This window comes from Martes martes (assembly GCF_963455335.1).
Source record: "Martes martes genome assembly, chromosome: 3".
NCBI classification, from domain to species: Eukaryota; Metazoa; Chordata; class Mammalia; order Carnivora; family Mustelidae; genus Martes; species Martes martes.
This window is the reverse complement of record NC_137890.1, coordinates 191375157-191401366: the sequence shown is the minus strand read 5'-3', so window position 1 is coordinate 191401366 and position 26210 is coordinate 191375157. Positions and strand designations below refer to the sequence as shown.

The window sequence follows — 26210 nt, the reverse complement described above, 5'->3', positions numbered from 1 at the left end:
CTCTTCTATGGAATTAAAATAGTTCTACAGTTACGTTAGCACACAAAGCCCTTCACATTCAACTTTTATTTCAGATTTCAGATAATTTAATCAGTAGCCTGTAATGTGAATGAAAACATGTTGAAATTCAAGCACAGCTTTTTGCTGTTAGTGTCAGCGCCTTATTTCAGCTGAACAAACATTTAATGAGGTCCTACTGAGCACCAGGCCTTCTGGCCTGTGTATTGGGCATTAATCACAATCATCTCTAGGCAAATATGGAAACAGATTATTTCAGTGAATCGGGTTGATGATACAAGGTAGAATGGATGAGAGGTATTTAGACCAATGAGGGGACAGGAGGAAATTGTCCTGTAGAATATGATCCCCGATTTAGTCTTGGAAGAGTGATAATATTTAAGCAAGAGCATGGAAAGACTTTCAGGAAGAAGGAAGAGCACCGGCGAAGCATGAAATCAACTGCATCCCGAGGAACTACCGTCAACGAGAAGGGGTGCTGGAGTGTCGAGGCTGGGGTGAGGAAGAGTGACGATGAGGACGGAGAGGCAGGTGCTGGCACAGTTCTGGAGGTCTTTGTTTCTCCTACTGGAAGACTGACTTTAATCCTAAGGTTGATGGACAGTCTTTGTTGGGGTGTTAGCAGGGAAATGATATGGTCAGGTAAGTGTCTTATATAAGTCATTCTGACTGTGTGAGTAAGAAAAATTTTAGGATGACAAGACTAAAGCAGGGAGACCTGTTAGGAGGCTTTTTTTCAACCTTGTAGACGAGGGATAACTAGAGACTGAAGTAGGGGACTGGTAGATGGTCTGGAGAGACACATTTGAGAACTACCCACAATGGAAAAATCCAGTGTGTACTGATTTATAGGATCAGACTGGCTTTATAACTCTGCCACATCCTATTTCAAAGCACAGCTTGGCATACGGGAGCTCTCTCTTAGTGAAAGGCCAAGGGAGTTTCCTGAATCGATGCCTGAACATTGGACACTGTGGACCTCAAAAGCAGCGAGAGTGTGAACTTCCAGAGCGTAGCCATTTCCTATCATCCCACCATTTAAGATGCAGTATAATAACTCTACGACTAATTCCCTTCTTTTTCTAAACTGCCAGCTGTGTTTCTCTTTAATTATATTTAAAAATAACACCTACTTTCAAAGACAACCACATTCAAGCTGCTATTATGGTTGTCTTTTGAGTAAATGAATAAAGTCTTCAACATTGTACACTCTCCAACCCGTAAAATCTCAAAAAGCACCACGAAGCTCAAAGGGTTGAGGAAAGATAATGCTCTCTAGCTCAAAATGTCTTTTCACCAAGTTTCCGACCAATACCCTTTAAATCAATGCCTCAGAAATTCTACTTGCCAAAGGCCATGTTAGCCCTACGGTCTCTGGAGAGGACTGTCAGTGTATCTGGAATGACTCTTGTCCTAATTTAGTGCTTACAAGATCATGAGAAATTTCTCAATTTTGCCAGGAACAAATATGGGTAGAGCACATCAATTTTACATAGAAGCCATCATAAAGATGGGTTTCTTTTTTAACTGATTTCATAATAATGATCTGTTTGTGGCTTTTACCCAAAAAAAAGGTAATAACAAAACAGTCACCTATTCAGCCAAACTGTAGGATTAAGGAGTGAGAAAGGCATCTGGAAAATGAGAAAATGGGGGAAAAGATTAAGGTTATAAGAAATATTTAATTAGGAATAGATTCAGTTTAAATGATCCATTTGAAGAACAGACTCTTAGAAGCATCAGACCTTATTTAAAACCCAGTTAGCTCCCCTTTTATTCTTCTCAAAGACATCAGTAAGGAGTACAAAACTGTAAGATTTTTCTGAACGAGTTTACTAACTGACAGACTCTGGAATGATTCTTTCGGTTTGACTCATTGAACCAGGATGCTAACGTTATTTAAACATTGTTTTCTATTTATTTCTGGATTTTTTAATTCTAAAGCTATAACAACTGTGTAATTTACCAGAGAAAATGAAATTGCTCTTTGTTAAGTACACACTGAAAATCATACACTACAATATGTATTGTACATTTAGTACAGTAAAAAAAAAAGCACTATATTTTCAAATCCAAATTTGAAACCAATTCAGTGCAATTTGGCATGCACTGTGGCACACAGAGAAATTCCTATGTATTGGTAACAAGTGAAATTTTTTTGCTTGCTAAAAAATATCAAAACAGAAGAAGGACATCTTAAATAAAACCCCAAATAAAAAGTACCTTAAGAGAAAAAAAAAAAAGGATTAGACTATGGTAGAACCTGTAATATCTGTTCAGTAAAGGGCCACAGACATTGCCCCTCAGATGGGCAGCAGACTGATGTACCTAGGACAAACAAGAGGTGTTCTAGAGAATAAACCACAAACTCCTGAGAATCAGCAATCACCAGACAAAAGAAACTCTCTTCTCTTCCTCCCTTACTTCAACACAGTGCACGGTCCACACAGATCTTGTAAAGTGCCCAGTCGGATCGCAACATTCTCTCTGCTCTGGACTCCCAGTGACTTCTAGTTCACTCACGGGAAGAACCGAGGCTTGCGTGACGGTCTACAGGGTCATCCCCACCTCTCTTCTCCTCTTGAAGCGCCCTCTCCCTCACTTTAGTCCAACTAACACCCTTGGATCACCCAGGGATGCTTTTGCATTTGCAGTTGTCCTAGAATGCCCTCCCTCTTCTCATCTGCAAGTTTTGCTCCCTCATTTCCTCCTTATCTTTGTCCAAGCCTTCCTGATCACCCTAAACTAATTAGTAGCTTCCCCCCCCACGCCCTTCCACACACAACTTTTCCTTATCCCACTTTTCCCCACTACAGAGAAGTCGTTTGACCATCTGTATTTTCCCTTGCTTATTGTTTACTCTTCACAAGAAATAAGTTCTGTAAGAAGAGTTAGCAGAAATGCTGTTTTATTTTTTTCGTTTTAAATTTTACAGATTATAAAGGATGCCATGATACAATGTTCACATTTTCCCATTCTCACCTACGGGGAGTGTTGTATACAGACAGTTCACAGCTGAATCTCTCCCTAGGTCTAGCGTGCATCTAAAGAGCGCCGCCTGGACCAACGCAACGCCCCCTTCCTGGGGTTTCCCACATCATGGGGGCCAGTGGCGAGATGTGAAGGCCAGCCCCGTTGTTCTGATTCAGCACCACTACGAGGGGCCCTCCCACCTGGAGAGCTCCATAGCGGCCCTGGAGTGGTGTTTTGTTTTGTTTTTTTTCTAACGGCACCAGTTCAGCTTCTCCCTCCAAGCAGTCTTACCTTCCATCCTTCCACAGACGCTTGTCTCGAGACCACTACTCAATACACTTTGAATGCACAAATTTCACCTTCGAGGCCCACTTCCTGGGAAACCCGGGCAAGATCCGGATTTTAAATTATTACCTGTTGCTGCTACACACATAACCGTACCTGCCCCTCCCACCACCAGTAATCTGAAATATAGGGCGTTCCTGGCTTAGGAATGGCATTAGGGATGGAGGATGAAGGAAGAGGAAAAACAGCCATCATCATCATGGACTGAGGCGTATGGTTAACTTACACAACAGACAACAACAAAAACCCATAGTGGTTCGAGTACAGCATTGAGTAGACCAGATGATTTCAGAAATTAAAAAAAAAAAAAATGAGAGTGGAAAGGGGGCAAGGTGATGGGATAGTGAAATCTCATATGATTGTTGGTAGGATTTATGATTTATATAAACCACAGAATATGGGGTCTGGTGTAGTGGCGAACGGCTGCTACCAGAGGTAGGGTAACCTTGTGCCTTATCAGCTCCTTCATTCTCGGAGTTCAAGGACTGATTCAGTTATCATATTCACGGTTGTCGGGTTTGTGGGTGAGCTGTTCATCCTTCATGGTCACCATTCACACATCCAAAGGTTATTGTGGACAAATAAATTAATGCTATCGTAGTGCTTTTTATAAACCATAGAGTGTTCTACAAATAGTTGTAAATGAGTATAGACATCCTTACAGATTTATCTAATCGTGCTCTGACATCAAGGGGAACTCTAATAAAATCTTTCCATCTATTTTGAAATAATCTCTAAGAAGCTCAAGTCCCCTTCGAGAAATTCTGCAGTGCTTAGAATCCTCATGGAAATTCCTCCTTGTAAGGGTACTGAACCCCTCATATCGTGAACGCACGCCGTTCCTTCCTTTTTGGTTTTCTGTGGAGGCAATACTCCTGCCGTTATAGTTTCAAGAGTAATTATTTACTGTTCTGAAATTTTAAACATGACTCCTTATTTCTTGCCTATCTGTGGACCTGCAACTCCTCCGATACCAACACGGATCACACTTCCCTGCAAGATGTAGAGCAAACTGCCTCCTCCCAATGCTGAGAGCCGCGGTTGGGTTTGTGGAGTTCTTATCATCTCAGCATCGACACTTTACACCACGGACTTAAAAATAACTGAGTAAAAGATTCAAACTTCTAATTAAACTCTTCAGAGAAATTATATTCTTGGAATAAGAGAGAATAAAGAGCAAAGGTAATATAAATTATTTTAATTTCATTTTTAATTTTTTGGAGTTCAAAGGTCCTTGCATTAGTTTGTTATAATCATCTTTCCTATAACTAGATAGTATTCTCTTTTACTGATAAGAGAAACGATTCTCCAAGGAGACTGAGAGTAAAGATCAAATAGGCATCCTTCAAGCCAATTAAAAATTTAGAATACGTATCTTCTGATTCGTAATCCAAAGCCATTTCTATCACACTGCACACAATGATTGCATTTCTCTTCCTAGATACGCCTTTAAAAAACCCAAATAGATGACTCAGACAAAAGTCCGTAGCATCCATTTGACATCCTCAAGCCATCTTCTCAAGAAATTCAGAGAACTATTACTATTCTACTGGGGGGGAAGTTATTTTTCTTTTTAAGAGGGTAGTCATGTGTGAAAACAAAGCACAGCCAAGTTGGTAACAAAGGTTCCTCTCTCCTCTCACTGTTTCCTCTCTTCTGTTCGCTTTTTGAATTCTTTCGATCTCATTATCCATCGCGTGTTCCTCATTCGTTCTATCTCTGTTTCATCACTCCACTGCAATATTGCTCTTCTTTGAGGTAAAGAGAAAGTGAAATGGATTGCAACCCGGGAAGGTCAGGGATAGGATTTCCGTTGCAGTGCCGGGGGCTCTAGGCCCATCCTGAGGCAAAAGAGCGGGTCTCAGGGGCAGGGCAGCCAAAGCGAGGGGAGTTTCCACTTTCCCCCCACGCTCATTTCTCTGGAAGAACCTCAGACTTTGCGTACGTGGTAGAATTTCTTTATCAAATCAGTGTTTCAGCTGAAGCTGCTTACAGCTGATGCCTGTCCGACTTTGGCTGTCGTGGAGAAAATGCATGGTGAGGCCTACTGTGCTTGCGAGATCTTGACCATGAGAGCAAGGCAGAGAAGGTACAGACGGAGGTTAGGAGAGAGTGTGTACGGCAACACGGAAGAGAAAAACTACTGAGCCTTATGTAAGAATATTTTATGGAATGAATATTCAGTTTCTTGTTATTTACAGTATATTTAACATTACACTTCTGCAGGGGATTATTTTTCTTTTGATAATTAGAATCATAATTTTTCCCATTGTGTGCTGAGAAGAGAATTTACATGTAATCTCTTTGAGAGTAAAACACTGTGTCATGTTCATTGTTACTGCCGCAGAAATCTTACCACAATACTAGGTTATATTAGATTTGTTCAATTCAACGAAATTCCTGGATATCATCAAATTCAGATTAGAAACATGGATTTTTAAAAAATAATTTTTAGGTTCTCAAACTTCTTACAATACTGTTCGCTACTTTTTAGCAAACCACATAATCAGAAATAGAGGTTTAGGGTCTAAAATTTGTTGCAATGTAAACATCTCTTGCTTTATCCAAAATGTATGTAAGGTAAATGTATTATTATAGACATCTGAGTAATACCCTATACAGTTAATTTGCACAGGACAATTTTGCATTAAATAAAAATATATCATAATTGGTTTCACACAGTGAAGTTATCACAATTATCTGGATATTAAATATCAGTCTTTATATTAATAATGGATATAAATTTGATTTGTTACTATACACATCTGACAGTCACCTATTAAATAATAGTCTTAAAACTATGTGATTATATAAATTCTATAATAAGGGCCAGTGCTTCCTCTAACTTGATGAAATGAAAATATCCCCATGGTATCCATGCACTATACCTTAGAGACCTTTCATTTCTACAGATGTCATCACAAAACTTCCCATAAGATGTTATTAAAATTTAATTGTGGATTTTCCCATACATATAGCAAGATAATACATTTGTAATTGTTTTAATAGTTAAAATATACTTTTCACTTTACTGGATTTATTTTTTGTTTTTAAAATCTATCCAAAATCGAATCAATCCAGAAATTTTTTTTTAGAGAGACTAACAGAAAATATTCAGAGCTTTGTCTTCCTAATATGACGAAAAGACTGAGAGAAAAGCAGGGGTTAAAAATTATCCTTTAACCACCCACACACCCCTGGATTTTGAGAGGAGTTTCTTTAATACTTCTTTCTTACTGCAGTATTTGTTGCTTAAGGAAGTCCGTGGGTGGATAAGATGTTATTATCCCTCCTACACACACCCGTTTTCTTATTTACAACATTAAATCTCCATATATATAAGTACTTGAAACACCAACCCTTTTCTTTCAACTACATTCTGAAATTCTTTGGAATTTGGTCCACACATTACCTTCCTATAGGACACATTTATAGTTAATTATAGTTTATCCTGATTTTTTTCAAGTGTGAGTCTAATCCAAAAAGGGTGTTTGAAGTGGACGCCTTTCCAACTTTTGTCTGAAAACAGAATTCCAACTTCTTGCCTGAAAACAGCAAGTCTTATGTTCAAAACTAATAATACAAAATGATTCTTCATATTAATGAGTTTCCTTGAACACTAAGAAGATACAGTCATTGACATGGGAAAAGCCAACCTTTAAGATTTGTATGCAATACAGACTACCTTTATAAGTAAACGCACATTTTTAGTTCATGCTGGAGACATAGTAAACATGTTTTACCTAAATGAAGTTAGCCCCTTGAACTATTTAATCTAAATAAGTAGACCGATAGTTAAAATTTTAAAAAATCCCTATAAAATATGTATAATGTTATGAAACCTTTATGTCCCTTTCTTATTGTAGTAAAAATGTTCCCTCAAATAAATGACAGATATGCTCTTGTGCAAATGGGTTAAATTTAAATTATTTTAAAGTAATCAGGTCTAATCTTCATTGCTAGTATAAAATTTATTTTAAAAACACAAGACAATATTTAAAGAGTAAAAAATTTATGTAGTTTGAAGTGATTTTGGATTTGGAGTTTTAATGATAACATTTATAATAGCCACACATACAATGTGTTTTGCAAATAAATTTGTTCACTTCACTATTCAGATCAATTCTTTCCAGTTGGGAATTATATTAACTTTTGTTAAAAGAAATTAGAAAAATAATCATTAACCACCCAAAGTGCTTGCAAAGATGCCCCAATTATTAACTAAATATACATTATTGAGAATATATCCTACAGAGGCCAGTTAGAACAATCACTAGCTAGGATTGATGTATTAACCAAACAATCACAGGTAATTTAATCACTTCTGGTTAATTCAAAGGAAACTGATTCTGGCTCCTCTGATACCTTGGTAATAAGAACCGTCAGAATACAGACGCGAGTCCATCTTCTACACAGTCAAATACACTTTATGTACAATCCAATGGATATGTGAATCGGAATTCTGCAGGTTACCCTAGGTTTTTAGGTTATAGTTATTCAGGTTTTTTGGCATCTTGTAATAGAGTAAAAAATTAAAGAAAATTAAAATCATTACTATTTCAGAGCAATGTAAGTCATAGACTAGAAAAAAAGTAATTTAGTTAAAAAAAACTGGTCTCTGATTTTAAAAAGTAGTTTATGCAGTAGGAGTAAATACTCATTATCACAACTTTCAGAACAACTATTTAAAAAGAGTACAACTAAGAATTAAATAGGTTGTATGTTCTTTTCTTTTTCTAAAGCAATTATCATTAAGAAGTTTTTTTTTCCCTTTAAGTTACTCTAAAGTACCTATTGAAAGAAAAAGTAAAGAGCAAACAGGAGAAGAAAATAAGAAAAGGAAAGTGGTTTCCCACGTATATACAAAGTTCAAGTTATAAGCATCATATGCTTGACCTCAAAATTATTTCCTAAAAAATTACCTTATTTAGATCCCTGGATAACATAATGAAACCCAAATTTCAGTATAGAATGCAACAAGGAAGAGTGAAGTTGATTTCATTTTCACTTGCGTGAGCTAATTACAATGAATGAAAGCTGGAAACCAGTGTCTGCTTAAACTATGTCTTCTTCAAAAAAATCAATTAAAATGAAGAAATGGTATGTGATATGACAGGGGACTCAAACAGAAAAACGTGTATCAAGACATTTTAATAGAGCAATGAAGATTTTCTGTGTTCTGTGGTCTAGCTTGTTTTGTTTTTGAAGATGCTAAAAAATTAACAAGACTTGTTGCATGAAAAGTGGCACAGCTGAAACCCAACACAGTATCTGCAGAATTAGGTAATCTATATACAAAGACCAAATGTATCTAGGAAACTAGCGGGATTTTGCATAGGAACTACTCCCGTCCAAAAGCAAAACTTTAAAAATTGATTAATTCCTTAGTATTCCAATGGTGAAATATCTCCTCAAGAAACTATTTTTTTCCCTTTCTTTTTATCTCTAAGATTTCGTTTGTTCTCTTAAGCTCTTCTTTTCAAACAGCTAGAGAGGCTTTCTTGGGGATTCTGTATTAGTCAACCAGAGGGGCTGGCAAGAAAACAATTTCTCGGAAGTAGTGAAAGACTGTCCTCACACCAAAGGACTGTCCAGTGTCACGTGACTTTGAAATAAATTTTATGCTCTCATGGTAATAAATCTTGATTCTTGTTCAGTTTTGTCTTTATGGGGAAAAAAACCTGTGCTCCAATAATTTGTTGTAATTGTGTTCTCTGCTTAATGCTTATTTAAACTAGTTGAGCCTTTCGTTACCTAAAGCACCTTGTTAAATCCCTTAAGTATTGCCCCAACCAGGTAAGGGTGTTAAGTCAGATCTTTCTTGAACCCGAAACCTTCTTTTCCTTATCTTTTATCAAATTCTTCGTTTAAAAACTAAAATTTACTTAGAATCATACATTTGATCATTTTATACAACTTAAGGAAGGCCTTAAGAATGCATGTTTTTATACATTCTCTTTTTATTTTTCTTGTAGAAATTTTATCTAATTCTTTTTCTTGTTGTGTATAAAGGTGGAATTTTGTTTGGATTTCATTTGAAAGAGCATTTTAGGAGATTTACAATGAAGATTCAATTCATAAATAAAGTCTTAGTTGGCAGTTCATCAGATCAGATTTTAAAAGTTTCTGCCTCTCTTTTATCTTATATACGTCCTTAAACACATAATTTAATAATGAAAACATGTCTTACTTAGTAAAAATATATTAATGTAACCAAAGAAGTAAAGATACTAAATTATTTTCATTGGCTTAAATTCTGTTAATCATTTTTACTTTCTTTTATTAAAAGAAAGCTTTTAGTTTCAATTTATTGATCTGATAATTAAGACCTTGTTTACATGATAGTTATGTATGTGTTAACATCAATACCTGGCAATTTAGGGCAATATTATATATTTTTAAATCTCAATATTTAAGCGATTTCTTCATAAATTCTTTTTTCCCTGCCAAATGACCTTGGAAGTTTCTATTAGGAGCTTTTGACATGCATATCTATCTCAAAGATAGGCCAGGCACAAACAAATAAATGAACAAGAAAGATTAGATGAGATAAAGTTCTTAACTAAGATTCATAGATCTATTAAATAATTTACATGGTATATACATTTGATTAATAAGTAGAACAATACTTTTTCATTTGCCTCTTTCCTAAAATGCAAACTGTGAATTTGTCTCAGATATCTGTAACGGTAAATGCATAAGTAAACATCCATAAATAACATCCACACGTAAGTCTTCAAATATATAAAAAGACAAATCTTACCTCCATCTCCAGATCCTGATCCGGCATCTGGGAGGGGAAAAGAAATACTTTGGTTTTGCTTGAAAAACATATTCAAAAACTATTTATGACTTTATATAGTTCATGTTTATTTCCTTTATTAAGACAGTCATATAATGGAGAAAATTAACAATACTTAATCTGAAAGTGCATATTCACAACCATTTAATTTAATTTGCATAATGTAAACTTGTAAAATAAATTTTCTATTATTTTCATTCTTAAACTTCGTAAAAAACTATTATCTAGCTTTGATATTATATCCTATTTTGATTATTACATTCTAAAATTGACAATGTAAAATCTGTCACATTTTTATTTTAACCAGGATGAATTTGGTGCCATTAACCAAAAAAAAAAAAAAAAAAATTTAGAAATGAAATGTTTATAACAGTGAGATTCAGAAATTAAACAGGCTAAGGCATGTGGCAAATAAACTCATAATTAAGGCTTATATTATATAAATCGCATATACACGAAAAGAAAAACAGTTTACAGATGATTATCTTTTTATATAATTGCTAATATGTTTTCCAAATACCACAATTGTGGATGAGTTTATTTGCTACCAACAACATCCTTTGTTTTTGAATTCGATAGAAGAGGGAGATTAACTTTTGTCTTTGTGCTTAAAATTGGATACTCCCTTAGTGATGCTGGCAGAAAAAAAAACGATACCCTCCTTCTGCAATTCTCTCTATTTCTTCTCTCCCCTCCTTCCTATATAATTGCAGTTGGTCAAAGTTGTCTATTTCTGACAACTTGGTTCCCACAGACACCCAGTTTTCTAGCTGGGAGTCAAGACCATTCATTTTCCATCTGGTTCTACCTGTTAAGTGTAGACATCATTCTTCTTCTGCCTTCCCACTTCTTTTCATTCTAAATACATTTGATTCTGTATTTTTAATGTTAATACTAAGGAATAAGACTAATATTGGTATTTTCTATCTGAAATGCCCACGTCTCACACCGAAATCTCAACCAGGATTCAAGAACTATACCAAATGCCACTTCCAGGAATTTGTGTTTGATGCTTCAGATTTTTTATTTTTTAAGAAAAAAAAAAAAAAAAGGCAAAAACCGAACCCCCCATTACTTCTACTAGTTTGCCTCCATGACAGTTTGTGAGAGGCATGGTATAAAAAATGGTATGACATATGAAAATGCACAGAATGCTGACATATGGAAGAATGGATGCCACCCCAACAGTCATGCTTATCATCATGTTAGGCATTAGCGGTGTCATGAAGGAGGAGTTGTTTAAATGAAAAGCTTTGGTGACGACTTATATTAACTAAATTTATGGGGTCTAACACTGTCTAAAACCAGAAAGCCAAGTTATTTATTAACTGCTAATGTGACTAATACATATGTCTTTAGGCCAGCAGAGTCTTTCCTTAAGGCAAGCTAATTGGTAAAACAATTTATAATAAAAACCCTTCTTAGCAAATATATAATCAAATAAGGATATTGATATATGCCTTGACTGTTTAATGAAAACAGATCAAGAAGGGCCGAAGGATTTGTTACCAAAATAGAACAGTCCTGTCAACTGAACTCCTAATCATAACCCATGGCACCATCACTTTTGGATGGGACAATGCTTGAATGGTCAATGTTTGTATGTTTTCACAGCTAAAATTTTAACTAAATTTATTTCAATTAATTTGAAAGTTTAATTCAGTATTACTTACAGTCATCAGAGGCTAACAGGTTGTACTATTATAGCACTAATGTAGTCACGTATTTTGGCTGAATGTATAGTTTCTTTTTTTTTCCTCATTATGACTGTAACTTCTTTAAATTAAGAACCAAGTTTTGTTCAGCTTTTTGTACTTATATGCACATAAGAGGAAATACATAAAAGCTTACAGGTTTAAACCTCCATTGTTTGATCACATAAGGTATGTTATCTGACTTTCCTAAGCTTATTTGTCCTCTATTCAGTGAGTATAGTAATGCCCCTCTCATTGGGTGTTTATGAGGCTTACTGCACAACAGCAAGTTTTAAATGCTTATTTATCTGGAACATAAAAATTAAGACTTTGAATAGACAGATTACTTATTCATCCATAGGTTTTTCTAATAAATACATGTGGCCTGGGAAAAGCCAAAAAAAAAAAAAAAAAAAAAGGCAGTGGTATATCGGCTTGCATTTCTCACGTATCTTTCTAAAAAGGCAAGGAGCATGGATCTTAAGGCAACTTTTGTTTTCTTTGATCCAAACTAGGTAAGTAGGGAAGGAAGGAAGAACAGGTGGGAAAGAGTTGCGAGTCCGCCGCGCCATCACGGAACAGTGGCGGGAAGCTTTAACGGCTTCCCCAGTAGAAGATGAACAAGTGGCCTGCTCAAGTCTTACTGCTGAGACGGAAGCACCTAGGAAGTCGTGCTCTTAATCTTGAAGGTCTCAGCTTCTAGTGAGTGCATTTCTTATAATACAAAAACACAAAATTGACAGTGAGGCTATTGAGCAGACTGTCCAAAAGGAAACCATTTTTGGACCAAAAAAAAAAAAAAAAAGACTTGTAAGTTCAATGAAATATAATAAAGTTATATCTTCTACTGCCTTTCATTCCTAGCGATCACAATTTACTAACTCTATTCAGTGTCAAGTAGCATTAAAAAATAAATGGAAAATCCACAAAGAAAAGAAAGAGAATTTATTTTAGATCAAAAGTTAGAACTCTAAATTATTTACAGTCAGACCTGGTTAATCAAAGTTACTTTGGTTCCTCCATCATTATTCAGATCAAAAATCTTTTAGATTTACAATACAGTGGGAGACACATTGAACAAGACTGGCTTGCTAATTAAATCCTACAGAAATCTAGGTATGTGAATCAGCTTCATATGGATTACTCAATGGTGATTAAATGTTCTACTTGGCTAAGCATTTATTTTCATAGTATAAACAACACATTAGGGACTAGCATGTAAAAACTTGAATGAACCAGGAGAAGGTGATTGCCTGAGCTTTTAAGAACCTGGAGGTTGGCAAGTCAAGAAAGATAGATTTGGGTACCAAATGTTGTTAGCCATACCATGACCTTCTAACTCTATTTTGACCACTGCCCACTGATTCTCATTCTGCTACTGCCAGAGACAGACTGGTATCCTATATGACGTTGAGTAGACAAACCCTTTCCTCAGTATTCCCTGGTGTTTGCCTCCATCATGCTCGGTTTCTCAGAGTCAGAGTTTCCAAATCTTTTTCCCATGCAATTTGTTTTAATATATCACTTTAAATTTTCTCCATAGGTATGGCAGATTGATTTTTCATAATTAGTTTGCTCCTTGTTTTTCTTTCTGTTTCCCCCATCTGTACCATGAGAGTAGGATGCTGGTCCTCCTCCCTCCTTACTGGGGAAGCAAGTCCACCGACTCTCCCCTGTTGCTGTCACTTTCACTCATTACTTCTCAGACAAATGGAGCGGCCATGATCTGTTTGCTTTAGCAAATAAGAAGGAAGTGAGGCACCAGGAAGGGCATTCACTTTATGAGGCAAAGAATCATATTAAAGAAAAGGCTACTTAAAAAGCAAAATGAAAACAAAAAAGCCTACATCATCATGATGTAGTAATAGTACCATTCTCTTTTGCTAATTCTTAGGAACTTTAATAGTCATGGATATAATTTGGAACACTATCAATTACTAACAATCACTAGACTTAAGACGGTCTTTTAAAGAACACAAGCCTGTCTCTTTGCTCAGTCACCACACCGCCCCAACATACACACGGGTTTTACCACAGTTCTCTAGAATAGAAAAACTTGGTACCAAAGAAATACTTGTTATCTAGTACTTGTTATCTATCTAATAAAATAGATTTTTCCTGGCACTATTTTATATTTTCACTTTTGAAGGAAGTTCATACTTTGTGTCTTTATTATTTTTCCCTGATATGCTTATGCCATCCAATTCCTCAGAAATTAGGACTTTCTAGAAAGATGCTTATGTGTCATTCAACACAACCATCATGGACACTAAAGTTTCTTTAATATATGTGATTCTAACACGTCAAGACTAACCTGTAAACTCAGCTTTATTTTAAGGCATTGCACTATCAAGTTGGGCTTTGTTCCCTTTGTTTATTTTTCTTCCCGTAATGCTGTTCGGCTCTAACAGTCGTGTACATGAAAGGAAGACCTGGAAAACTGAAGAGCGTGGGAAGCCAGTCTTCTCCCTTCCTTCAGAGAGTTCTTGGTAAAGACAGCTATAGAGCTTTGTGCAATCCCAGGCCAACCGTGTTAGAAAGGATAGCTGTCTTTCGCAAAAACATTCTTCAATATAATCAGCTAAATGGTAGGAAGAACATTTTTATTGTGCTGCTGAGGTTACCCACATTTTCACTTTCAAACCCGGATCTGCAAAACTGCCCTCCAGCAGACGATGCTGCTGTTCAAAACAAACAAGCCAACTTCATGTGTGCGCAGATATGTTTCTCTCCGTTTGGCACCTAGGCAGGAAATCTAGAGTTCTAATTATATTATTCAACTGTCTGCACTTCATTAAATAACATATGTATTAAAATCAACATCCTTGTGGCAGATTTTCCCTTTCTTCCAGAAGTGATTTGAAATGCAAAAAAGACAAAATGAGAATAATCTATGCTTTGTACAAAAGAATGAGAGGCTTATCCAGCCAGTATATATAGTCTGAATTATTTATTTAGAGATAACATAACAGAAAAAGCAAGACGTTGTTCCAAAGGTTTCAGGGAGCATTCAGGATCGCACACATACCTGTGGCACAGGATCCTTCAGACACGACGAGTATCTCGCTCTGCTGTTTGCAGGCAGCCTGCCGCAAGTAGCACTCATTCTGGTAGCTCTCCCCATTGGAGCCACACACAGGCACGTAGTCACTGTTGCACTGGGGGACACACAGACAGAAGCTCATGGTTAGCACTGGAGTGTGCATACCTTTGACACCTTGAAGAGAAATAATCATTTACAAAAGAAAGCACTTGTGTTCATTTTCAGCAATCTCCACTGTATCCACTAAAGTCTTTGACCTTGCAAGGGCATCATTCAAAGATACACAAAAGTAATGTCAAATCAGCTAATCAGTCATTTGATTCAGATGGGGGAGGGAAGCTTCTAAATTGATCAGGTAATTCCAGCAAAGTGATCTCGGCAAGCAATACTGAAAAGGTATAGCAACAAATGTATCAACATTATTTAATACTGTTTTTCAGATATATACCCATCTGGCTTGGTGGAAAAAATCAAAACGTGCTATAATATTAAAGTTACGAAAAATAGGTAATGCCTATCTGTGGTTAGAGCAGAAGTAGACAGCTGTTACAGCAATGAAACCAGTTACCCCTTAGTATGTTTTTTGTTTGTTTGTTTAATTTTAACCTTTACAAACTTCTAAATATTTGGGTAAGACATTTGGATTCCTAATTAATTTATCATATATCTTTAGATATTGCCAGATATAATGCAAGAAAAAAACAACAGAATATGGAATACAGGGGGGGAAAACCAACAAGTATTGAAGCACATGTAAACTTTATTGGTTACTGAAAAGTATGACTATTAATATATGTTTCATAAAGGGAAAAGTTCATTTTTAAAACAGCCTCATTATAAAAAGTACAAATTTTACAAAGGAAATTAGGCAACCTACAGGGTACACTCATCATAACAGAATCACACTCCAAGGTATTAGAGATATTTGGCCGTGTCCTATACCTACTAATTACACTAGAGATGTGATTATTTCATGATTACTACTACTAATGTGTTTCATTGTTCAACTGTAACAAATGTAATGACCTAGATGATTATTTAAAAATACCCACCTATGCCGGAAACTAAGTAAAGCAAATCATACATACACATGCATATGAAACACTTTTCTGTTTTCCAGTTCTTATTAAAATATTTGGATTTTTGATGGCTGTAAATTTATAACACATACAAAATAAACCAATGATCTAGTGAGATGTTAGGAAAGTTTTAATATATATGATAATAAACCTACAACTCTATCAGAAGTTAAATTCCACTCAAAGATATATGCCAAAAAAAGAACGAATTCCCAATAAGGTTATAATCTTATAATAAAAACCTGATGTTTATTTTTTTAGTCTATTTCCTTGGAATATCTGTATTTTCTCCTTCTCCATCAACCATTTATCTCTTAATCTTTGCTTTAATGTAACAATGTCTTAATCATCCTAGTAATTTATATATGAAATGGGATAAGCCAATGTTCTTTGAAGTGAAAGTCTTATTTTATGAGTCTTATTTGTATCTGTTATTGAAAAACTGAAATACAGCTTAGAAATAGTGATATACTTTCCTTGCAATAGTAAATCCAAATTGTATGACACTCATATTATGATCTCCATAATTGCTAACACAGTGATTTAAATATGAAGTCATATCTACTTAGAAATTACTTACATGTGATTAAAATGATTTAAATATTTTAAATATCACACATTTTTGAGATCTTTATTTCTGCAATTTCTAATCTAGATATTCTGGAAGCCCTTTATGTAGTATTTCCTTTTCACAGTTACATTACTGGCTCCCAGACTCAGTCTATCTGGGTGACTGCATTTTAAAACTGTTTTGATTAGAAACTTTTACTAATAAGGATCTTTTACTCACTAGGCATTCTTTTTTTTTTTTTTCCCACTAGGCATTCTTTTTTGATCAGGTGATACCTGCATAACGGCTGTCTTCCACAAGCTTTCTGAATATATATGTATGCTTAAACTTACATCTGAGAATTGACCTACCACAGGACCCAAAATCATTCCCACTACTAAAGAAAAAAGGCAACGGCAAAATGTCAGTGAGGAGCTGAGTTCTCCAGTGAGTAGTACAGAGGGAACACCAGCTAAATGGGGCTGGTGCTCATGTCAGAACCATAGTCTGAGAGGCAGGTGGATGGACAGGTGCTTGATAAATGCGCTGCGTTTGGGGCCGGAGAGGATTTATGAGGACGCACTAACACTAAAATGGTATCTGAGCTATTGGGGGAGGCATCAGAAAGAAGCGAACTACTGGTGACATATCATGGTCCACAGACTTGCTGACACTTCCAGGAGGCAGAAGACAGTCAACAGGAGTGTGTTGGCTGGACCAGTTAGCTTCTCACGTTCAGGTACTAGCTTTGTTGTCTTTGGCTACCTGTTAGTCTCCATCTTCAAACCTGCTTACAACACTCTGTAGATTATCTGAGTCCACGTTATCTTCTCTCCAATCCCTGGAACTGCTCTATTTATCTTTCCTATCTACTTCTGCAGAACGCTCAGATGTAGCCAGTGGACAGGGGGTGAGGGCTGGGAAGTATTTATTATCTCTGTCAAGTGCTAGTACACAATGCTGATATGCATCTTAAAATATGGAATAAACTGATAAAGCACTCATATGCCACTTCTGAGGGATGCAGGAAGCCAAATGTGAACAGTGCGAAAAACAGAGCTGCCAAGTTCCGTGCACAAGCCAAGAGGGAGATTTGTACGGAGCTGAAAAGAGCTTAACTGTAGATTATCAGTGCGATGTTTTTGGCCTTTAGTACCATGACTTGCGCTCATTGATATGAATAATACAAGGACGAAGCAAACTCTAATTTATCACGGCTCGGGAGCAGAAGTCCGGTCCTGGTTCCTCCAATTTCTCTCACGGCCCTGGTGTAGGGCCTTGTACACATCACTCAACTATTAAATATTTAACAAGTTTATAGCTCAGTTTCCCCATTTGAAATGGTTAACTAGGGCATTTGGGAGGATTAACAGAATCATGTTTTTAAAATACTTCTTAATATTCCCTCAAAAAAAGAAATGTAAATTATTTGTCTCTCATGACAAGCATTTTTTATTTGAGTATAGTTGGCACACCATCTAACACAGACACTAAACGCACACATCTCAAGTTAGAGAAATAAAGGAAAACAGAATAACCCTATGCATAAAAATAAGCTAAGTATTATGTTAAAATACGCCAAATTATCGGAAATAGTTCTTAGAGGTAATCATGGTACTGCTCAGTTTCAGATGAAGGGACAGATTCGGATGTTAAGTGACTTGCTAAAGGCCACATAGTTGGCTGGTAAGAGGAAAACCAACACTCGGGCCCAGATGGCTCGACCCATAAATGTACGTGTTGTACAAACTTCCTCTCAGGGGAAAAGTGATTCTATTTTTCTCAGGATGTTATAAAAATCTTAAGTTTATTTTCTAAATATGTGTTTTCCAGTGGCATGATTTTGCTTCAAAGAGCCCACATTGCTTGAGAAAGTAGCTACATATCACACTAGTAGATTCAATGACTTGACACTCTACGATGTATGGAATTCATTTTACTACAAGTGAACAAAAAATGTATGTGAGAAGTTTTTTCATATGATTTATTGCTTGTTTGGTTAATAAAGATTTCTTTTAGCTGAGATTTCAGCATCTAGAAGCTATGTATAACTTCTATTTTATAGATTGTCGGCACCTTCCAGAGTCTGGCATGTAGAAGGTACTCCACAGATGTTAAGTGAATTCTTGTTATATTCCCAGTTGTCAAAGGCTTAAGAATAATGGCTTAGGATATGGTATGTTTCTTTTCCAAAAAAGAAAAAGATAAAAAAACCTGCACATGTTCCAATCCTTTGATCATTCCATAAGTAACTTTTTTCTTCTCTGTAACCACATTTCTTTAAATGAAAGAAAATACGACTTTAAGGATGGGCAAGCCTGTGGCTATGGTGGAAGTGACTCTGTGTGACTTCTCAGGCTCTGTCATTAAAGGATAGAGCTTCTATCTGACCCTTTCTCTTTGTCTGGATGCTTGCCCTTGACACCCAGCCATTGTGGTATGAGGAAGCTCAGACTAGCACATATGGAGAGATCCACATTAAGGACCAAGGGGTCCAGCTGACAGTCAGATATATGAGTGGGAGCCTTGAGAAGAGTGCAGAACCAAGCCTTTGAGTTCTCTCCTTCTCTCAGTTAATGCCAAAGGAAGCAGAGATGGGACTTTCCATTAAGCCTGTCCAATTGTAGATTCAGGAGCAAAGGAGATGTTCATTATTCTTGAGCCACTATGTTCTGGGCAACGTTATACAGTGCTAATAAGTGGAACAACTGTATATCTAAAGCATGCTTGTCAAATACAAATAGTGAATATTTAAAATAAATAACATCTAAAAAACATAAGGCTTCACCATATTTTTACATTATAAGCTGGTATTTGGTCATTGCATGACCGATGCTATGTATGAATAACTACATAAGTACCTTCCTTCCTTTCTTGGTTCCTTCCTTCCTTCTACGCATCCACCCACCCATCCGTCCATCCATCCACCCATCCATCCATCCATCCAACCATCCATCTAGTTGTCTCTAAATTTTTCTCTCCACAACTGACTTATAAGAGTGACCAGCACGCTGTCTGATATTCAGATAGGAGCCAGGTTCTGCCGTTTCTGGAACTCATCTCATCCCCAAACATCAGCTGTCGTACTATCTTTGATGTTGAGTTGTCTACAGTAACTTGGCATTGTTGTTGCTGTTACCGATATTTTCGTTTGGATGTATAATGTATCGGGAGAAAATTAGATTTGGTGTCAAAGCCCCTAGGTTCTTACTTTAACATTGCCACTTAATGATGGTTATTTATATTTTGGGGTTTTAATTTTTTCATCTGTAAAAGGAGGAGAAAATAATTGCTTCACTCAGTTGTAACAAATAAAGGGGAGAATATTTTTATTTTCAATCATCTAAGAGAAATGAAGGCAAATATATGTTCACTTCAGTGCTCCAAGTTGGCAAACAACAGATCACACACGTACACTTTCACATACGTACACTTTCACATATGTACACTTCTCTTTGAAATTTCTCTCTCAGCTAGAATGACCACAGTTTGCATCCTAAATTGTGTGACTGTATCTGTAAACACGGGAGAAACAAAGACTAGATCACCTCAGCTAGTTTAGAATAGTATATAGGAAAATAGATTATCAGGACATCTCCCTTTTCATCAGATACAGGGAAACCAACCAACCAACCAACCAACCTCAAACTCATTGGAATGTCCTGGAAAGGACTGAATCAAGATACTCTTAGCCTAAAATATCCTATTAAGTATTCTTTGCACAACTTGCACATTTTCTTTGATCTTCAACTTAATCCAACCATTCTATATCCTTGGTACATGTAGAGTTTAAATGTTCCAGGAAGGAAATGTTTATTTTCTCTTAACACACTGACAACTATCACAAAGCACAAGCTAATGGCATTAGTAACCTCATAATAAATTTAAATGCTACAGGCATTAGGAAAAAATTACATTTTAGGTTCTTATTCAAACTTGTATTCATTGCCCACTCCTCGATCTACTCCACTCAAAAAGTATTTAAATTAGTGACAAATGTAACTGACTGACAAAGCATGAAAAACACAAATATATTTTGTTGGTAGAAGTTTTACCAGAATTCTTTGTAGAATCTGAAAACTGAACAATACGTCCCTTTTAGTAGCAGGCAACCATTTAGAATTTTGTGAACTCTGTTATTTTCCTCTCGTTGAAATCTTAGAACTATGGTTTTCCATCTGAAGAACATTCTTTTTGGTTCATTTTATACTGTTGATGAATTCACTTCTTATGTCTACCCTTAGTTATGAAAGTAAGACAAATTTATGGGAGTCACAAACTGAAAGGGGAGAAAATCCAGAAGATCCTTTGGGCCTTTAATTAATGATTTATACCTGTATTTTCTCTTTAGTTAACATTTGGGGAAGTATGAGTTGGAGAGCTTCCATGCTCCGTCTCTCCCAGGTAGTTCATTGAAAGAACATCACTACATTGTGCAGTGCGGCTGGAGACTTTAGAGGTTGGTGTCACGTGCACGCTAAACGTGCACAAGTATGTTTCTAACACTATAGTATGGTCTGAAGGACTGTAGCATGGTCACGTCAATATTCACCTACCAGGAGGTGGTGCACTTTGCAAATATCTGTTGTTTTATTTCTTAGAAAGAATAACGTCCAGGCAGCTTTGAGCTTATCTACAAACAATTCAAACTATATTTAAATATGAATTCCCTTATCTCTCTCACTGGGATGTTGAAATCAGTTTAAAATATTTAATTTCATCAACAATTCTAAATACTACCTGCTATAACAATTGTTTAGATCTGAAGTTGAGTTTAATGTTTTCATTTGTTCTGTGCCTTTTTTCTCTTTCTTTCTGTCTTTTTTTTTTTTTTTTTTAGTTTTGCTTACAACCTTGGAAAAGTTTTCCATATACATATTTCCTGGTTGAACCTTGTGTTAGATTTCATGTATATTTAAAAAAATCAGGGGCTCCTGGATGACTCAGTCGGTTAAGCTGCTGCCTTTGGCTCAGGTCATGATCTCAGGGTCCTGGGATCCAGCCCTACATCGGGCTCCTTGCTAAGTGGGGAGCCTGCTTCTCCCCTGCCTGCCATTCCCCCTGCTTGTGCTTGCTCTCTCCCTCTCTCTCCCTCTCTGTCAAATAAATAAAGAAAACTCTTTAAAAAAATAAAACATTCAACAGCACTCAAAGGTGAATATAAGACATTAGTACAACACCTATGATGGTATGTATGCTTGTATAAACATTTTGAGAGAAAAGAAGGTTTATAATTTACACGGTATAAAGCATTTGTTAGATGATGACTGTAATAATAACGTGAAGAGTTCTGTCTTCAGTAGATACTCATAACCTAGTTTTGACGATACCAGTGCTGTGATGTCCCTCTCTTTAAAAAAAAAAAAAAATATTTTTCTAACATGCAACAGCACATTTTTCTAACATTTATGAAATGACTTGCGGCTATTTGCACTTTTTTGGATTCCTGGGAGATTCAGCTGTAATTGAATGTGGTACCCATGGAAAGTTGACATATAATAATAAGCTCCATGATTTCAAAACCTAGCACAGCAGTTTTGAAGTCATCTTAATAAGGAGTTCATTTAAATAGTTAACCAGCTTGCCTGGATAATAGAACCCAAAGCCATTAAAACAGAGCAATATGATTAAAAAACAAAATAGCCCCAATCAAAAAGAACAAACGTATGAATCCACACTCTACCCATTGATTATTTGGCTATTAACCCCAGCAGCTGACTTGTAAAATGTGTGCTCGGTGGGACACATAGACATAATTTGCCTCCGACACAGCAAAAGAACAACCTGCAGCTTTCTACCTCCACCGGCATTTGTAACTCTGACATACACATTTCTCCAAAAAGCTATGTCTTTTTGACATCCGTTGGCTCTCTTGGCAGTACAGCACTTTTGCTTGGTGCCAGCTTTCCTCTTAGCTTGCATAGCTATAAATTGCCAGGTGATGGGTTGTAAAGGGAGATCCCTCCTTTGCAGTCTCGTTAATGAATAAGAAGATGCAAAAATCAGACTTCTTACCTTGAACTGACAGACGCAAGTCACAGTGTCTCCAATTCTTAAACATTCCCCATCAAATTTACAGGTGTTGGTGTCACAGAGGAAGAGATCATTTTCTCTGTCATCATAACCTCAAATTTAAAGAGAATGCTCCAGTCATTAAAAAATGTTATAGACTTCAGCAAAAAAGGAAAAAAGAAAACACTATCTTAAGCTTTAAAAGAATTGCTCTAAATTTTAATTCCAATAACCACGGCTGTACTGCAAGGTCATTCTTTGCTGATAACCTCCAAGATCTGTTCAGTGATCAATATTCATTTCTTTTCTTCACAAGTCTTTTCTAGTCAGTTCTCTTTTAATATTCTTTTTTTTCTTTCTTTCTTTTTTTTTTTTTTGCTATTGTTATTTTATTTTGACCAGGGTTAATACTGGCAGCAGTGAATAAGGGTTTAACACTTGCTTCCTAGCTTCCTTATTTTTTTCTTATTAAGTAGACTATAGTTTATGAGCCCCAAACTCCACGTTTTAGAAAAGAGCTGGTGATGGTCTCTGGGTGTCATTTTACCATTTCTCCATTCTTAATCATTCTTTCGCTTTAAGGTCTGGAACAACCCTCTATTTGGAATTTCTCCAGACAAAGAGGAAACAAAGCCCCAATAATAAAGATAAACAGGCACAGTGTTTTCTGTGATGGTCTGTCTGGCTCAAATGAAGATTGATCACCTTTAAGTTAACACGGGTGCAGGGGTGTGCCAGGTTCTTGAAGATCTGCTTGGAAAACAAGTTTATTCTCTTTAGTTTCTGCAGATCTCCTTAAGATATCTGGCTGACAATGAATTTCTTAATTGCCAACCTCAATTTCACATTTAAGTTAGTTATTTCCTAACACGACGTGATACTTGGGATGAAGCAAACTGGTCATGCTGGACTACAAAGCTGTGACCATTTCAAACACATCATTTTGCAGGTTGTTTAATATGCCTATGATAAAGCACCTAAAAAGTGATTAGACACCCGTAAAGCGGAACTCAGCTTTTCAAAAATAGCATATATGCACCCACGAACCATGAACAAGTTGACATAAACATGCTAAATTTTATAAAAATACCAGATTTAGAAATTGCCAAAAACAGAACAAAGGCAATCTATTGACCCAAATCTGATAAGGTTGCAAATCTCAACCAGTCTTTAAAAAAGCACAAACTGCAAGGATGCATAAAAATCTCCTCGTGGAATTTCCATCAGCAACAACCCAGGGCTACAGGTTCTTTCCTCCTATGAGTTACAGTTGGTCATTCCCACCTCTCCAAAGTTACACACACTTCAGCTCGCATACATCCCTGGAAGCCACTTTATTCAGAGCCAGATTTAACTGCAGCAGAATTATATTTACAGAAGATGAAAAATTACATGCACACTTCTAAAACTAGAACAGAGCAGACCTAGGGGACAATACCCAGGCATGTTAACGCAATTCAGAATGCCAGTGAAATCACCCCCACGATCCCTCCAGGGTACACTACGGGCTGCAATACCGAGACGCGAAGCCAGCCCAGGGTCCGGCATCTCCCATCCCCGGGCCGGGCTTAATTAGGAGGCTTCAGCGTAGGGAAGTCTGCCAAGCTCCCCGGCTCAGACTCTGAAGGGACCCCGGCGAGCAAGAGGCGCGCCTGCCCCAGTCCAGGGAAGCCTGCCCCAGTCCAGGGAAGCCTGCCCAGAAATGGAGTCGGCGTCCGCCGGGTCGGTTCCGCCCGCCTGCGCACAAGCCTGCCTGGCTCGGTTGTGCCCAGCCAGGCCTGGAGACCGACGAACGCAGCTTTTCTCAACTTCCCTTCACCATCTAGGAGCTTAGGGAGGCAAGAGAGAAGCATCTCCGGGCTGCAGAAACACCGTCTTTTGCAGCCAAGTAGACTGGGAGGATGTGAGAGAGGAGGAGAGGGAGGGAGGGAGGGAGGGAGGGAGGGAGTCACCGAGGGAGGGAGGGAGGGAGGGAGGGAGAGAACGACTCTCCTGAAACCCAAGCTCCTGGAGAATCCGTGTGACCTGCTCTCGGACGCGAGACCAGGGCGCCTCCCGGCACTTCGGCCGGAATCCGGGTCTCCCCCGCAGTCACTATTTGATTTATTGCTTTCTCGCTTGTTCTTTCTCATAAAGTTGCTTCTCGCTGGGGTTAGCGAGACTTTTCTCTTCAGTGATGGGGAAGGCTCTGTTCGGTCTCTCCCCCAGGACCGGGGCTGCTTCCGAGGACCCACAGAACCGCCCCGTTCGGTATCTCCCACGGCGCCCGCGGCTCCCGGGGCACGGCTGCGGGGGTCCGCGCACCTGCGCTCTCCGCGCCCCCAGCCCCGCGGCCGCGGCTCGCTCAGCGGCCTGGCGGGCTCCCGCGCCCCCGCGGGCGGAGCTCGGGCGCCTCGGAGGGTCGGGCGGCGGGAGGCGCGGGGCTGAGGGCGCGCGCGAGGGCAGGCGGGTCCGCGCCGGAAACGCGCCCGCGCCGCGGGGCCGGGGTCGGCGGCCGGGCTCGCGCTTACCGGAGCAGTTCCAGCCGGTGGGCGTCTGGCAGTCGCTCAGGGAGGTAGGGAACGCCGCGAGCCGGGCCGGGCGGGCCGCGAGCAGCAGCAGCACGGGCAGCAGCAGCAGCCAGCAGAAGCCCTCGCACAGCGTCCAGCCGCCGCACGGCCGCGGGGACTCCCACAGCACCATGGCTAGTTCGCGCGGCTCCGCAGTGGCCAACGGCTTCCGAGGGGCGCGCGGTCGCGGGGGCCGGCCGGCGGGCTACTGGGCATCCCGCGGACCGCGGCGGCACGGGCGGCGGCGGCGGCAGGGGCAGCGGACGGGGACGCGGCGGCCAGACCCGCGCATGATCGCGGGAGTTTCAGAAACATCCAGGGACCCGGCCCAGCCCCGGGAGCCGCAGGGTCGTCCGCCGGGCGGCAGCGCCGGACCCTCGGGGGGCCGCGGCCATAGGGAGGGGCTCTGGCAGCCGCGGAGCACGGGGAGGGCGAGTCCGGGGCCAGAGGAGCGGGGTCCGCGGAGGCCGGCCGGAGGCAGAGTCAGGGCGCCCCCCGGCCCCGCCGCCGCCGCTCGCGCTCTGCCGCCCGCATCCCTCTGGCGTTGGGGAAGCAGCAGGTCCTCAGCCCGCCCGAGGTCACGTGGGAGGAGGCAGGCGCGCGCTGATTGGCCGAGCGGGATGCAGGTCCCGGGAGGGCGGGGTCGGCGCGGAGGCGCAGGGAGGCGGCGGCGGGCGCCACAGATGGGCTCGCTGGCCGGGCGCTGCCCGAGCGGAGCTGCGCGGGCCTGGCTCGGGGGGCGAGCCGGGCTTCGAGGGGGCGACCCCACGCCCTTGTACACCCCCTGCCCTCCCACGCTGCGGCCCGGGACGCCCCCACCGAGCCCCGCGTCCCGGCCAGGGCCCCGGGCCAGCTCCCTCTTCCGCGCGCGACCCCGGGGCCTCGCGCACCCGCCGCGGCCGGGGGCGTCTCCGCGCTGGAGCCGGGAGGGCGGCGGTGCAGGGGCAGCGGCAGGGCTGAGCGGGGAGAGCGGGCCCGCAGGGGTGTCCCGCTGGAGCCGGGTCGCCTGCGCGCCGGACACGCCGCCCGGAGCCGGACTCGAGCTGGGACTGTCGCGGCGGGAGCCCCGGGGGCGCTCCGGAGGGGCCGAGACCCGGGGGCGCAGGCGGTGGTGACAGGGCAGCCCCGGCCGGCCTGGAAGCGGC

General features: G+C 39.5%; 1 protein-coding gene across 1 annotated transcript in view; it reads right to left on the bottom strand.

Moving 5' to 3' along the window:
- TMEFF2 (transmembrane protein with EGF like and two follistatin like domains 2) overlaps window positions 1–25198 on the bottom strand; it is a gene marked incomplete at both ends in the record, with an annotated part of 221059 nt that extends 195861 nt beyond the window's left edge. The window contains 4 exons of the mRNA XM_080797869.1: window positions 10100–10126; window positions 14861–14990; window positions 22520–22629; window positions 25027–25198. Coding sequence (XP_080653995.1) covers window positions 10100–10126; window positions 14861–14990; window positions 22520–22629; window positions 25027–25198 — 439 coding nt within the window. The remainder of the gene's footprint in view (window positions 1–10099; window positions 10127–14860; window positions 14991–22519; window positions 22630–25026) is intronic.
- Window positions 25199–26210: the final 1012 nt, after the last annotated feature.